Source organism: Bos indicus x Bos taurus, chromosome 13 (assembly GCF_003369695.1).
Source record: "Bos indicus x Bos taurus breed Angus x Brahman F1 hybrid chromosome 13, Bos_hybrid_MaternalHap_v2.0, whole genome shotgun sequence".
NCBI lineage: Eukaryota > Metazoa > Chordata > Mammalia > Artiodactyla > Bovidae > Bos > Bos indicus x Bos taurus.
In genome coordinates, this window is record NC_040088.1 from 39,500,362 (window position 1) to 39,516,881 (window position 16,520).

General features: G+C 42.8%; 1 protein-coding gene across 3 annotated transcripts in view; it reads right to left on the reverse strand.

Moving 5' to 3' along the window:
- Window positions 1–239: 239 nt before the first annotated feature.
- Window positions 240–16,520, reverse strand: part of LOC113903403 (prostaglandin F synthase 1-like) — a 40,678-nt gene continuing 24,397 nt past the window's right edge. The window contains exons 4-8 of one of the 3 annotated variants that reach the window (XM_027559481.1): window positions 14,881–14,997; window positions 13,858–13,935; window positions 11,987–12,109; window positions 4,664–4,746; window positions 240–794 (exon numbers count right to left, since the gene is read on the reverse strand). In XM_027559481.1, the coding sequence (XP_027415282.1) occupies window positions 752–794; window positions 4,664–4,746; window positions 11,987–12,109; window positions 13,858–13,935; window positions 14,881–14,997 (444 nt within the window). In that variant the 3' untranslated portion in view covers window positions 240–751. Of the gene's footprint in view, window positions 795–4,663; window positions 4,747–9,071; window positions 9,448–11,986; window positions 12,110–13,857; window positions 13,936–14,880; window positions 14,998–16,520 lie in introns of those variants that run through there. The other 2 variants (XM_027559482.1, XM_027559483.1) reach the window with 2 other exon arrangements.

Genomic DNA, 16,520 nt, shown 5'->3' on the forward strand with positions numbered 1-16,520 from the left:
GAGATCTCTAGTGTTTCCCATTCTGTCGTTTTCCTCTATTTCTTTGCATTGATTGCTGAGGAAGGCTTTCTTACCTCTCCTTGCTATTCTTTGGAACTCTGCTTTCAGATGCTTATATCTTTCCTTTTCTCCTTTGCTTTTTGCTTCTCTTCTTTCCACAGCTATTTGTAAGGCCTTCTCAGACAGCCATTTTGCTTTTTGTACATTTCTTTTCAATGGGGATGGTCTTGATCCCTGTCTCCTATACAATGTCACAAACCTCCGTCCATAGTTCATCAGGCACTCTGTCTATCAGATCTAGTCCCTTAAACCTTTTTCTCATTAAGCTTTAGATCCCTTTAAAAAGTCTCATAAAATTGCACAGTGTGGGAAATTCACTGAACAGAAGAGGAAAAAACATAGAAGAACTATAGACAGGTGAAAAGCCACACCTGGAAAATTTGGAAAATATACTATGGTTAGCTTTTTCTGAGGGCTCCATCTTCTACAATCACTTCCAGGAACATCAGCATTTCAATTTCAGTTACACAGGGAGAAAAAGATGAAAAAGCTAAACAAGCGGTATGTTGCATTGTTTGGATTGTGTCTTTATTTACTTTTTGGGGAAAAGACTGGGTTTAGGGATTTTTATTTCCTACTCTAGTATCATAACTGGTCAGGCTAAGTGATGTCTAATAAAGCAGGCACCTCAAGATGTGGTTCGATCATCAACCCCAATGCAAGAACTCTGGAGCAACCACAGACACAGTTGTTAATATTCCTCGTGAAATGGGTAATCTGGATGATGAGCAAACCTAAGAGATAAAGGGAAAGTTTTAGTCAAGTACCTGTTTCTGGGCTGGATAGAGAGGTTTCTTTTAAACTGGCTTAATCAAGAGATCATGAACTAACTCCTTATTGCCAAATTCAGACTTAAATTGAAGAAAGTAGGGAAAAACCACTAGACCATTCAGGTGTGACTTAAATCAAATCCCTTACGATTATACAGTGGAAGTGAAAAATAGGTTCAAGGGGTTGGATCTGATAGACAGAGTGCCTGAAGAACTATGGATGCAGATTCATGACATTGTACAGGAGACAGGAATCAAGACCATCCCCAAGAAAAAGAAATGTGAAAAAGCAACATGGCTGTCTGAGGAGGCCTTACAAGTAGCTGTGAAAAGAAGAGAAGGAAAAAGCAAAGGAGAAAAGGAAAGATATAAGCATCTGAATGCAGAGTTCCAAAGAATAGCAAGGAGAGATAAGAAAGCCCTCCTCAATGATCAGTGCAAAGAATAGAGGAAAACAATAGAATGGGAAACACTAGAGATCTCTTCACGAAAATTAGAGATACCAAGGGAACATTTCATGCAAAGATGGGCACAATAAAGGATAGAAATGGTGTGGACCTAACAGAAGCAGAAGATATTAAGAAGAGGTGGCAAGAATACACAGAAGAACTATTCAAAAAAGGTCTTCACTACCCAGATAATCATGATAGTGTGATCACTCTTCTAGAGCCAGACATCCTGGAATGCAAAGTCAAGTGGGCCTTACAAAGCATCACTATGAACAAAGCTAGTAGAGGTGATGGCATTCCAGTTGAGCTGTTTCAAATCCTAAAAGATGATGCTGTGAAAGTGCTGCACTCAATATGCCAGCAAATCTGGAAAACTCAGCAGTGGCCACAGAACTGGAAAAGGTCAGTTTTCATTCTAATCCCAAAGAAAGGCAATGACAAAGAATGCTCAAACTACTGCACAATTGCACCTCATCTCACACACTGGCAAAGTGGTGTTCAAAATTCTCCAAGCTAGGCTTCAGCAGTACATGAACTATGAAATTCCAGATATTCAAGCTGGATTTAAAAAGGCAGAGGAACCAGAGATCAAACTGCCCAAATTAACTGGATCATCAAAAAAGCAAGAGTTCCAGAAAAACATCTATTTCTGCTTTATGGACTATGCCAAAGCCTTTGACTGTGTGGATCACAATAAACTGTGGAAAATTCTGAAAGAGATGGGAATACAAGACCACCTGAACTGCCTCTTGAAAAATCTGTATGCAGGTCAGGAAGCAACAGTTAGAACTGGACATGGAACAACAGACTGGTTCCAAATAGGAAAAGGAGTACATTAAGGCTGTATATTATCACCCTGCTAATTTAACTTATATGCAGAGTACATCATGAGAAATGCTGGGCTGGAAGAAGCACAAGCTGGAATCAAGATTGCCAGGAGAAATATCAATAACCTCAGATATGCAGGTGACACCACCCTTATGGCAGAAAGTGAAAAGGAACTAAAAAGCCTCTTGATGAAAGTGAAAGAAGAGAGTGAAAGGGTTGGCTTAAAGCTCAACATTCAGAAAACTAAGATCATGGCATCTGGTCTCATCACTTTGTGGCAAATAGATGGGGAAACAGTGGAAACAGTGTCAGACTTTATTTTGGGGGGCTCCAAGATGACTGCCTGTGGTGAGGGCAGCCATGACATTAGAAGATGCTTACTCATTGGAAGGAAAGTCATGACCAACCTAGACAGCATATTAAAAAGCAGAGACATTACTTTGCCAACAGAGGTCTGTCTAGTCAAAGCTATGGTTTTTCCAATAGGCATATATGGATGTGAGAGTTGGACTATAAAGCTGAGCACTGAATTATTGATTCTTTTGAACTGTGGTGTTGGAGAAGACTCTTTAGAGTCCCTTAGACTTCAAGGAGATTCAACCAGTCCATCTTAAAGGAGATCAGTCCTGGGTGTTCATTGGAAGGACTGATGTTGAAGCTAAAACTCCAATCCTTTGGCCACCTGATGCAAAGAACAGACATTTGAAAAGACCCTGATTATGGGAAAGATTGAAGGTGGGAGAAGAAGGAGCCAACAGAGGATGAGATGGCTGGATGGCATCACTGACTCAATGGACATGAGTTTGAATAAACTCTGGGAGTTGGTGATGGACAGGGAGACCTGGCATGCTGCAGTCCATGGGATCACAAAGAGTCGGACATGACTGAGCAAATGAACTGAACTGACCTGAAGCAAGAGAATTGATGTAATTTTCCTTTTGGACAAGTACAAGCCCATCCAGTTTTATAACCACTATGTGCAATTGCATTGCAGTGTAATAACACATTGTAGAAAAAAATATGCTTACATGCACTTGGGCACATGCACAAAAATAAACCAATATATTAAATTTTTGTAGGTTTGTTATTCTACAGTGTAAGGAGATAGTTTGTGTCGATATTATAAACTCCCAAGAGGGCAGAAATGAGTTCTTCCTCTTAAAACAGTGCCATTCTGGCTTAATATCTGAAGTTAACAAATATTTCAAGGTGATGGTGAGGAAGGTGACAAGAATAATACTGTTGCTCAGTCTCTTCCAAGCACTAAGAAATAATTTACCTATGACTTCACTAGGTGAAAAATTATGTATTAGATCTAGAAATGGATAGGATGATTATAACATAAGCCACTTCAACAAGGGTTTCCATTTTGGCAAAGAAGGTGAACTCTCTTTGTATATATAAAGTCATCATTTTTGAGATAGGTGGTGCTAAATCACTGGATAATTATTATTGATTAAAATGACTGGTATTAATTGCTAAAAATTACTGCCTGCTTCTTCACTGTCTGTTACTGTACCCTATTATTTTATTATTCATTCAGCCAATATTCACTAATCACTAAGGGAAAGAATAGTTTCTTAAAATTCCTTCCCTAGGAACCTACTGTTCTATGATAAGCAGAAAGTACCCAAAATAGGTTAGAAAACCATGTGCTATGTTAATGAGGGAGATGTGCCAAGAGAGAGACAGAGCAGGACTCAGAGGGAGGAAGTGTTGTGTGGGCTGGGCCGCCTTTTTAGATGAAATGACAGAGAAGGTGTCCTGGAGGTACCATTTGAGTTAAGACTGACATTGGTGAGAGAGAGAACACCTGGGTATTTGGAGGCAGAGCATTCTGGGTAGAGAGACAGCTTGGGCAGAGGCCCTGAGATGGGCCTGACACGTGGGGCAGCATGGAGGCCATTGGGCTGCACTGAGTCGGAGGGGCCGGGCAGCAGGACCGACGTGGAGGCAGAGACATGGAGGGGTGGTCCCACTGTCTCTGTAGGCACTCTGAGGACTTTGGCCTTTGCTCCAAGTGAGAAGGCAGGCCACCAGATGCCAAGAAAAGGGGTTCCTGATCAGACCCTTGTTGTTTTCCTAGAAAATAGTAGTATCTTTATTTTATTCAATTTAATTTTTATATTCTATTGGAGTATAGTTGATTAACAGTGCTGTGTTAGTTTCAGGTGTACAGCAAAGTGCTTCAGTTATATATATATATATATATATATATATATATATATATATTCTCCCAGGGGAGGAGGAGATGATGACACAGGCAGAGAGCAGGATGTAGCCAGGTTTTAGACCAAGGAGTAAGACAAAGAAGAGTGAGGAGACCTGAAAGTACATGCAAAGGATGTCAACGTGTTGATCGATTCTGGAATTCAGGAAGAAAACGGACTGAGGGGTGTGGAGCAACAAGGGTATGAGGGCTTGAAGGAAAGAGGTTTTCCATCCACTTCCCTAAAAGAAGAGGCAACAGAGGACCCTGCCCTTTGTGGACTAGAATAAATGGAATTCCCTTCTTACCCTGCTCCCACAGCATCTACAGTGTAACCACCTACTTACTCGCCATAGTCAAAATAGCGTATGTTTCTATTTAGGCCATCCAGATGCTCCATATCCTCTGGGGTCAACTGGAATTCAAAAACCTATCAGAAATATGAGACGACCAATTCAATTTCCCAGAGGCAAGTACTGCCACCCTTACACGCCCCCCAGCATGCAGATACAGACACACACATTTATGTAGGAACTTGTGTAGTTTTTATGAACCTGGGGTTCATCCCCAGCAAAAGTCACAGAAATTTGTCCATTCAAAGAGTTGAGGTTGGTGATTCAGGTCACCCTCAGAGACTTTGGGTGACTGTGGTGATAGCCAAGGAATCTTAGAGATTTCTGAGCCCGGATCTCATCTCGGCAAACTCCTTCATTTTTTTCAGCTGAAGAAATCAAGAGATGATTTATTCAGGGCCATACTGTGGAGTGAAAACCAGGTTTGAGACTTAAACTTGACTCAAATCCTCTGTAGACTGTTCTTTCGAAACACTATGCTTCCTGCCTTGTAGGTTTGGAGGACAGGAGAGTTAAATACAACACATATACCCATAGAGAACATAGGGAGATAAGCTTTACCCAAATACACATTGGGAACCTCCCAAACAACCCATCCCAGAGGGCAGACAATGTGCTTCTGTCAGCCTCTTGCTGCCCACAATCCTACAGGAACTGGAAGTTCTCCTTGATCCTCTTCTCACTGAAGCTCTTGGCCAGAGCCACCACACCCCGCTGCAGCTGGTAGCACAGGGCTACCTGGGCTGGAGTTCGCCGGTGCTTTTCAGCAATGGCATTGAGTACCGGATCCTGCAGGATAACCAGATTTTCCTTTTTCACCCTGGGAAGGAGACAGAGATGCTCTGTTTCTGAGGTTGCACATCCATTCTACCTAGGTTAGTTTAATCAGGCTCAGTTCAGTTCAGTCGCTCAGTCGTGTCCGACTCTTTGCGACCCCATGAATCCCAGCACGCCAGGCCTCCCTGTCCATCACCAACTCCTGGAGTTCACTCAGACTCACGTCCATCGAGTCAGTGATGTCATCCAGCCCTCTCATCCTCTGTCATCCCCTTCTCCTCCTGCCCCCAATCCCTCCCAGCATCAGAGTCTTTTCCAATGAGTCAACTCTTCGCATCAGGTGGCCAAAGTACTGGAGTTTCAGCTTTAGCATCATTCCTTCCAAAGAACACCCAGGGCTGATCTCCTTCAGAATGGACTGGTTGGATCTCCTTGCAGTCCAAGGGACTCTCAAGAGTCTTCTCCAACACCACAGTTCAAAAGCATCAATTCTTCGGCGCTCAGCCTTCTTCACAGTCCAACTCTCACATCCATACATGACTACTGGAAAAACCATAGCCTTCACTAGACGAACCTTTGTTGGCAAAGTAAAGTCTCTGCTTTTGAATATGCTATCTAGGTTGGTCATAACTTTCCTTCCAAGGAGTAAGCATCTTTTAATTTCATGGCTGCAGTCACCATCTACAGTGATTTTGGAGCCTGAAAAAATAAAGTCTGACACTGTTTCCACTGTTTCCCCATCTATTTCCCATGAAGTGATGGGACCGGATGCCATGATCTTCGCTTTCTGAATGTTGAGCTTTAAGCCAACTTTTTCACTCTCCTCTTTCACTTTCAGCAAGAGGCTTTTTAGTTCCTCTTCGCTTTCTGCCATTAGGGTGGTGTCACCTGCATATCTGAGGTTATTGATATTTCTCCCAGCAATCTTGATTCCAGCTTGTGTTTCTTCCAGCCCAGCATTTCTCATGATGTAGTCTGCATATAAGTTAAACAAGCAGGGTGACAATATACAGCCTTGACATACTCCTTTTCCTATTTGGAACCAGTCTGTTGTTCCATGTCCAGTTCTAACTGTTGCTTCCTGACCTGCATATAGGTTTCTCAAGAGGCAGTTCAGGTGGTCTGGTATTCCCATCTCTTTCAGAATTCTCCACAGTTTATTGTGATCCACACAGTCAGAGGCTTTGGCATAGTCAATAAAGCAGAAATAGATGTTTTTCTGGAACTCTCTTGCTTTTTCCAAGATCCAGCAGATGTTGGCAATTTGATCTCTGGTTCCTCTGCCTTTTCTAAAACCAGCTTGAACATCTGGAAGTTCACGGTTCATGTGCTGCTGAAGCCTGGCTTGGAGAATTTTGAGCATTACTTTACTAGCATGTGAGATGAGTGCAATTGTGCGGTAGTTTGAGCATTCTTTGGCATTGCCTTTCTTTGGGATTGGAATGAAAACTGACCTTTTCCAGTCCTGTGGCCACTGCTGAGTTTTCCAAATTTGCTGGCATATTGAGTGAAGCACTTTCACAGCATCTCTTTCAGGATTTGAAATAGGTCAACTGGAATTCTATCACCTCCACTAGCTTTGTTCGTAGTGATGCTTTCTAAGGCCCACTTGACTTCACATTCCAGGATGTCTGGCTCTAGGTGAGTGATCACACCATCGTGATTATCTGGGTCGTGAAGATCTTTTTTGTAAAGTTCTTCTGTGTATTCTTGCCATCTCTTCTTTATATCTTGTGCTTCTGTTAAGTCCATACCATTTCTGTCCTTTACTGAGCCTGTCTTTGCATGAAATGTTCCCTTGGTATCTCTAATTTTCTTGAAGTGATATCTAGTCTTTCCCATTCTGTTGTTTTCCTCTATTTCTTTGCATTGACTGCTGAGGAAGGCTTTCTTATCTCTTCTTGCTATTCTTTGGAACTCTGCATTCAGATGCTTATATCTTTCCTTTTCTCCTGTGCTTTTTGCTTCTCTTCTTTTCACAGCTATTTGTAAGGCCTCCCCAGACAGCCATTTTGCTTTTTGTACATTTCTTTTCCATGAGGATGGTCTTGATCCCTGTCTCCTGTACAATGTCACAAACCTAATTCCATAGTTCATCAGGCACTATATCTATCAGATCTAGGCCCTTAAATCTATTTCTCACTTCCGCTGTATAATCATAAGGGATTTGATTTAGGTCATACCTGAATGGTCTAGTGGTTTTCCCTACTTTCTTCAATTTAAGTCTGAATTTGGCAATAAGGAGTTCATGATCTGAGCCACAGTCAGCTCCTGGTCTTGTTTTTCTTGACTGTAAAGAGCTTCTCCGTCTTTGGCTGCAAAGAATATAATCAGTCTGATTTCGGTGTTGACCATCTGGTGAAGTCCACATATAGAATCTTCTCTTGTGTTGTTGGAAGAGGGTGTTTGTTACGACCAGTGCATTTTCTTGGCAAAACTCTATTAGTCTTTGCCCTGCTTCATTCCATATTCCAAGGCCAAATTTGCCTGTTACTCCAGGTGTTTCTTGACTTTCTACTTTTGCATTCCAGTCCCCTATAATGAAAAGGACATCTTTTTTGGGTGTTAGTTCTAAAAGGTCTTGTAGGTCTTCATAGAACCGTTCAACTCCAGCTTCTTCAGCGTTACTGGGTGGGGCATAGACTTGGATTACTGTAATATTGAATGGTTTGCCTTGGAAACGAACAGAGATCATTCTGTCGTTTTTGAGATTGCATCCAAGTACTGCATTTCAGGCTCTTTTGTTGACCATGATGGCTACTCCATTTCTTCTGAGGGATTACTGTCCACAGTAGTAGATTTAATGGTCATCTGAGTTAAATTCACCCATTCCAGTCCATTTGAGTTCACTGATTCCTAGAATGTTGACATTCACTCTTGCCATCTCTTGTTTGACCACTTCCAATTTGCCTTGATTCATGGACCTGACATTCCAGGTTCCTATGCAATATTGCTCTTTACAGCATCGGACCTTGCTTCTATCACCAGTCACATCCACAGCTGTGTATTGTTTTTGCTTTCGCTCCATCCGTTCATTCTTTCTGGAGTTATTTCTCCACTGACCTCCAGTAGCATATTGGGCACCTACTGACCTGGGGAGTTCCTCTTTCAGTATCCTATCATTTTGCCTTTTCATACTGTTCATGGGGTTCTCAAGGCAAGAATATTGAAGTGGTTTGCCATTCCCTTCTCCAGTGGACCACATTCTGTCAGATTTCTCCACCATGACCCGCTCGTCTTGGGTTGCCCCATGGTTATGGCTTAGTTTCACTGAGTTGGACAAGGCTGTGGTCCTAGTGTGATTAGATTGACTAGTTTTCTGTGAGTATGGTTTCAGTGTGTTTGCCTTCTGATGCCCTCTTGCAACACCTACTATTTTACTTGGGTTTCTCTTACCTTGAGCGTGGGGTATCTCTTCACAGCTGCTCCAGCAAAGTGAAGCTGCTGCTCCTTACCTTGGACGAGGGGTATCTTCTCACCACCGCCCTTCCTGACCTTCAACTTGGGATAGCTCCTCTAGGCTCTCCTGCGCCCGCACAGCCATGGCTCCTTGGACGTGGGGTTGGTCCTCCCGGCCACCGCCCCTGGCCTAGGGCGTGGGCTCCTTGGACGTGGGGTTGCTCCTTGCGGCCGCTGCCCCTGGCCTCAGGCTTGGGGGCATGGGGTAGCTCCTCCCGGCCGCCGCCCCTGATCTCGGACGCGGGGTAATGCCTCTCGTCACAGCCCCTGACCTCGGACGAGGGATAGCTCCTCTCGGCTGTTCCTGCGCCCTCTCAGTCTGGCACTTTCGACCACTGCCCCTGACCTCGGACGCGGGGTAACTCCTCTTGGCTGCCACCGTTCGGGCATGGGGTCCTCCCAGCTTCTGCCCCTGACCTTGGACATGGGGTAGCTCCTCTAGGCCGTGTTTAGTGTGCTGGTCGCAGCCGCCAGACTAGGGGTGGTTAATTTGCTGGAATCTTCCTCATGACACTCTGGCTGTCTCAATAGCTCTTTTGCTTCTTTTGGTAAAGTCAAAGAAGAAAGACAAGAGAAAGCAAGGTAAGAAGGGAAAATCAGGTCTGTTTGTTTTTTATCATTTTTTAAACATTTTTGAGAAAGTTAGCAAAATATGGAATACGTCAAGAAGGCAAAATTGTTGTTCCAAGTAAGACCCAATGACCACCATTGAAACAAATAGTCAAGAATTTTATAAGAATCTGCTATTTCAAAAGATGCACTTGACTAACTGTCTCTGTTTTGCACTCAAGTGCTAAAAGGTACACATCTATATTCCTCTTCAAGAGACTCATATGGCTCAACTGCTAAGTGTCAGAATCATGACTTGGAAACCTTATCAGTCTTTAAAGCTGAAACTTTTGAATTGGATGAACATTTTAATTATTAATAATAATTTGTGCTTCCTATGTGGCATTAGTGGTAAAGAATCCACCTGCCAATGCAGGAGACATAAGAGATGCAAATTTGATCCTTGGGTCAGCAAGATCCCCTGGAGGAGGAAATAGCAACCCACTCCAGTATTTTTGCCTGGAGAATCCCAGAGACAGATGAACCTTCTGGGCTATAGTCCATAGAGTTGCAAAGAATCAAACACGACTGAAGTGACTTAGCACTCATGCAATAATTACTTTTTATTCAATAATACTTTATTGAGTCCTCAAAATGTATGCTAGGGAAAGGGTTTGCAAAGATGGATCATTCCTGCTAACTATCCTTAATTTCCCCCAGACAGTTGAGAGATGGCTCCAGAAGACACAGCATCTAGGATCAGAATACCTTTATAGAGATCATTACCATTTCTTCCTTAAGTCAGACCCCAAGGGAGCGTAGGCAACGAGGAGAATGTCATTGGACTTGCAGAACTCTAGCAGTTTGCTCTGGTTGAGGTAAGGGTGACATTCCACCCATAAATTGCCAAGCAGAAGTACTGGAATGTGGGGTCAGCAGGATCACCATCCCCAAATATACAAGGAACACACAGAGCTATATTCACAGTGTTGGAATTATTTAGAAATACCAGCAACAAGGGCCAGCACATGACCGTCATCTACAGCTGTGACCACGGTGCACAAGACCCAACAGTTTTCCTGCTTAAAAATGTCTTGTGCTTTATCTATTCATCCCTCATTCCCTCCCCAAGAAAGAACTCTTCACAGCCGATTTTCTTTCCTTTCTCAAATCAGTGATCTCCAAAGTGAAGGTAAATCTCCCAAAGGACAAAAAATAAACATTTTTAGACTTCTGTTTTTATTTTTATCTACAAGGAAGAAAACACTAAGCCTTACTAATATCTAGTATATGGATTGCCTTTAGACGTGAGATGTCTAAAAGGAGATGAGATCATGTAGAAATATAGGCCCTCTGCCAGGAAGAAGTGCTGCCAGTTATTAATATTTTTACACTCATGGTTTCCTTCCCTATTCTCCAAGATAAGGAAGTGTATGTGTTGCTCATTAATGTGAGCTTATCTTAACAAACAGACTTTTTAACTTTTACTTTTTTATGGGAGTAAAAGCTACATTACATACTTTTACCATTTCACCCATTTTTAAGTATACGGTTCAAAGGCATCAAGCACGTTCATGTCATTTGGGAGTGATTTCATACCATGTACCCACTACTATATTTAAAATGGATGACCAAAAAGGAATTCCTCTGTGGCATAGGGAACTCTGTTCAACACTATGTAACAACTTAATTGGGGAAAACACCAGCAAGGACTGATGCTGAAGCTGAAGCTCCAATACTTTGGCCACCTGATGCGAAGAACTGACTCATTGGAAAAGACCTTGATGCTGGGAAAGATTGAGAGCAGGAGGAAAAGGGGGTGACAGAGGATGAGATGGTTGGATGGTATCATGGACTCAATGAGCATGAGTTTCAGGAAACTCCAGGAAATAGCGAAGGACAAGGAAGTCAGATGTGCTGCAGTCCCTGGGGTCACAAAGAGTCAGATATGATGGAGCCACTGAACAACAACAACAATTGGTAAAAGAATCTGAAATGGACTAGATACATATGTGTGTGTAACTGAATCACTTTGCTGTACACCTGAAACAAACACAGCATTGTTCATTGACTGTTCTTCAAGATAAAATAAAAACTTCAAAAAAGAATCCCAGTGGTTATCTCATGACAAAGAACTCAAAAGAGCCATTAAAAGATGAATTACCCATTCTCTCTGATGCATGAGTGTTCCAATATTTCTGACCTTTTATGCGAAAGGTCAATCATTTGCTAGCTCTGAATTACTAGGGCCGACTACCATAACACTTAGTAGATTATACTTCAACCTGACTCCTGGATGTTTCTTGCAAAATGACATGGGAACAAAGACAAATAAAAGAAATAAAAATAAATGGATACAATCTTTAGCAATATCTTCTGTAACTTAAAATACATTCTGTTCTCTTGGAGCAGCTGATGTCCTAAGGTCAGTGGAAAAGAGGGAAGTGCCATTTGGTGACTTTGTTGAAATGAATAAAGAATAAGCTGGTGAGGAGGGAGAAGAGATTGGGGGCAGACTGATGAGGGGATTACCTGGTTGCAGACGGGCTTGTACTTGAGCCCCGGCTTGTTCAAGATCTTCTCCAGCTGCTTGTGGTTAAAGTTGGACACCCCAATGGACTTGGTCAGCCCTGCATCCTTACACTTCTCCAAGGCCTGGGGTGGGAGAGGTGGTGAGGGGTAACTGGCTAGAGAAACATACTAAATGGTAGCATGAGTGTCTCTGGGTGAGGGAGAATACAAGATGCAGATTGCAATAAATAAGACAGGAGTTGGCCAATAGGAGGAGGATGAGAAATAGGAGAATGAGAACTATTTTTAAAAATAGTTTTTTAATTGGCTAAGAAGATAGAAAAAGAAAAGGATGAAAGCAGCCCAGGCGGGTTAAGAGAACCAGTATGACCTTTAGCTGATCACCTAGAAAAATCTGGTAAAACACTAGCAGAACAAGTGCTAGGAGAAAGGAACTTGAGCTAGGCATAGCCTGGGAAACAGGAAGCTGCCATGCTCGCCTCCCAGACCACTGGCTTCCTATTTTCTCTTTGACCTCCTATCCTATGATTGACATCAAACTCATTGGGCTCCAGCCCTGCCTGTTCCTTGATGTTTTTTAAATATGGTGAGCTTTCTCCTGGCCTTCCCAGGTGGTGTTAGTAGTAAAGTAAAGTAGTAAACCTGCCAATGCAAGACATGCAAGAGAACTGGGTTCGATCCCTGGGTTAGGAAGATCCCCTGGAGGAGGGCATGGTAACCCACTCCAGGATTCTTGCCTGGAGAATCCCATGGACAGAGGAGCCTGATGGGCTACAGTCCATAGGGTCATGGAGTCAGATATGACTGAAGCAACTTAGCATGCACACACAGACTTTCTCCTACCTTAAAATCTTTGCCTTGATTTTCCTTATGCCTACATCAGTCTTCCTCCAGATGCTCGCTTAATAAATTTCATCTCCTGAAAGTCTTTGGTCAAATTCCACCTTCTCAAAGAGGACTGCAATGTCCCTTCTGTTTTTCTTTTTCTAAACAAATTATTCAATTTATTTATTTGGCTGTGCCAGTTCTTAGTTGTAGCATGTGGGATCTTTGGCAATGGCATGCAAACTCTTGGCTTCCCTGGTGGCTCAGATCATAAAGAATATACCTGCAATGCAGAAGACCCAGGTTCGATTCCTGGGTCAGGAAGATTCACCTGGAGAAAGGAATGGCAACCTACTCGAGTATTCTTGGGGCTTCCCTACTGGCTAAGATGGTAACAAATCTGCCCGAAATGTGGGAGACCCAGGTTTGATCCCTGGATTGGATAAATCCCCTGGAGAAGGGAATGGCTATCCATTCTAGTGTTCTTGCCTAGAGAATTCCATGGACAGAGGAGCCTGGAGGGCTGTAGTCCATGGAGTTGCAAGGAGTCAGACATGACTGAGAAACTAATACTTCCTGTGAACTCTTAATTGGAGCATGTGGGATCTAGTTCCCTGACCAGATTGAACCTAGGGCCCCTGCACTGGGAGCACTGTGCCATGTCCATTCTGTTTTTAATTGTCTATCTGTGCCCCCAAACCATCCTGGCATTCTCAGTTCCCTGAATCAGCTTCACTTTACTATATCACTGCATCCATCCCCTGCCCAGTAGAACCTACCTCAGTATGGGGCCAGAGATCTTAGTTTTGTTCACAGGTATAGCCTGAGTACATGGAAGTACCCAGGGCTAAGTACATCACAGGCACTCAGTAACTACTCACTGAATCTACACCGATGGAATGTGAAACTGAGGTGCAGGGACATTCATGGCCTCGTCCATGTGTACACAAGAGGCAGAATTGGACCCTGTCCGCCTCTCCCCACTTCCTTGTGAGTCTTCTCTCTCTCAGTGTGCAAAGACATGGCCTCTTTGGAGCTGCACTCACCTCCCACATGATACAGAGATCCACTGTGTCAAAAGTGATGTTTCCATGGATGTCCTCTGGGATTGGGTCCTCTCCAGGCTGGAACACAGGAAAGAAGAGGAGGTTATATCAGGCTGTGTCTGGCTTCACCCAAGCTGTTTGGAGCCTTTAGACCTTGAGACCAATGAAACAATCAAGGCTTGTTCTTGAAAGGAAGAGGGAAATGTAGTACATTGAAAAAGTACACTTCTAGAAATGTTTTTAACTCCTGAAGATTTAATAAATATTGCTTGTGTAAGGACAACTTGAGATACCCAAGACCCCATCATAGTGAGAGCCCAGTGTGGTGCCATGGCCAAATGGGCTCCTTGGTCCTGATCCTTGTGGGATAAGACTCTTCCGCCCCTGCTCTCCACCTAGAGGTGGTCGTATGAGAAAGGGACTTGTGAGCATCTCAGGCCTGAATCTCATCCTCATTACATGTTCTGTGCCTTCCCTGGTTTCCACATCAAGATTTTCCCCAGACACCAGTGGGCACGAGGTCGAAATTCAAGAGCACAGGGCCTAGAAAATTTAGACATTTGTCCACAAGATCAAGGCAAAGACATTGAAACCAGTAAACCCATCCAACACTTTGGGCACCAGATGCAAAAAGCCAATTCATTGGAAAAGACCCTGATGCTGGGAAAGATTGAGGGCAAGAGGAGAAGGGGACGACGGAGGATGAGATAGTTGGATGACATCACTGACTCAGTGGACATGAGCTTGAGCAAACTCCAGGAGATAGTGAAGGACAGGGAAGCCTGGCATGCTGCTGTCCATGGGGTCGCAAAGAGTTGGACATGACTCAGCAACTGAACAACAACTAACCCTTCAGTTTGAGACTGGAATAATGAGCTGGAATGGGGACAGGTGCAGAAAAAAGAAAAAACAAAGAGAATGTCAAAATATTATGTATGATTCGGCCCACTTTCATAAACTATGTCCTCTTTTTATTTCACTCCTAATGAGATTAATAACCAAAGTAAAATAACTCTTACTAACCTTCAGAGCTGTTGGGGAATGAATAAGATAAAGATCCACGTAGCTCAGTTGAAGTTTTCTCAGCGAGCTTTCCAGGCAGGTTTGGACCAATTCTGGATGGAAAAAAGTGTTCCACAGCTGCAGTGGCAGAAAGAGAAGTGGGGTGGGATCATTTAAGAATATTCAGGAGAAATGAATATAATGGTGAATAAACAGCAACAACCAGAAACCCACTTGTGATTGTTGGGGAGTGATAAGTCATCCTGTGAATCTCGGGATTCTTTATCATCATAGTTTATTTTCACACTGAAGTAAGACACCAGCGTAGGAAGTTAAAATATGGTCTTACACAGGTGTTCTCAAAACTGGAAACATAAAATAATTATTTGGTTTGTTTGTGCAAATTATAGCCCTGAGTTCTCTCTCAAACATCATAAAATCATAATGTTTGGAGACTGGGATGGGAAATTGCATTAAAAAAAAATTTTTTTTTTAAGTTCATTTATTCTTGAGATATCAACATAGAATTGTATGCTTGGGGCTTCCCTGGTGGGTCAGAGGGTAAAGCGTCTGCCTGCAGTGCGGGAGGCCAGGTATCAATCCCTGAGTCAGGAAGATACCCTGAAGAAGGAAATGGCAACCCACTCCAATACCCTTGCCTGGAAAATCCCATGGATGGAGAAAACTGGAAGGCTACAGTCCATGGGGTCACAAAACGTCAGACACGACTGAGCAACCTTACTTTCACTTTCACTGTATGCTTAGGTGTACAGCATAATAATATGGCAGAAACCAACATAATATTGTAAAGCACACCAAATCTTTATCTGTGGCAAGTGAACTCTTAGTTGTGGCATGTGGGATCTAGTTCCCCCACCAGGGATCAAACCCAGAACCCCCTGCATTGGTAGTGCAGAGTCTTAGCAACTGGACCACCAGGGAAGTCCAAGGAAACTGCATTTTAAACAAGGACATCAAATGATTGTGATCTCGGCTGTATTCAATGATTAGATTTGCCAAAGAAAGTTAGGTCTCTTAGGAATTTGGGGGTAGAGGGTGTTATAGTCACTTCATTTTAAGTGTAATAATCTAAGGAAAATCTATCAAAATTGCTAAGGATAAAGAAACAAAAGGATCCCATGAAAAGAGGATGGAAGATGAGAGTTAAGAGGGTTAGTGATGTAGGGATACCTCTGGAGCTGGAAGGAAAGAATATCCATTCATAGACCAGGATGGGTTCACTACCACTAACACCATCTCCCTCCTCTTGGGCTGCATTACCTCCAATTCAAATGCTTTTTTTTCTAGTAGTCAGTTCAAGGAACATGATGGGAAAAATTCCTCTCAGGTTCCCTTTCCAATCCGATTCAAATATTAAGCTCTTTTGTTTTAGATATGGCATCAATGGATATAAATTATATGAGTGAAAATGGTTGAGAATTTAAAAAAATACATTAGAAATGCTTTTATAAACATGAATGTTACCCTCATATGAGTTCCATGGTATTATTTTTCCTATCTTATAGGAAAGAGAAACAAATGTTTATTGACAATGCTATATCCGTTCCATAGTACAGGAGTTGTACGACTGAGCGACTGATCTGATCTGATCTGATCTGATATCCATTCAGTTCAGTCACTCAGTTGTGTCCGACTCTTTG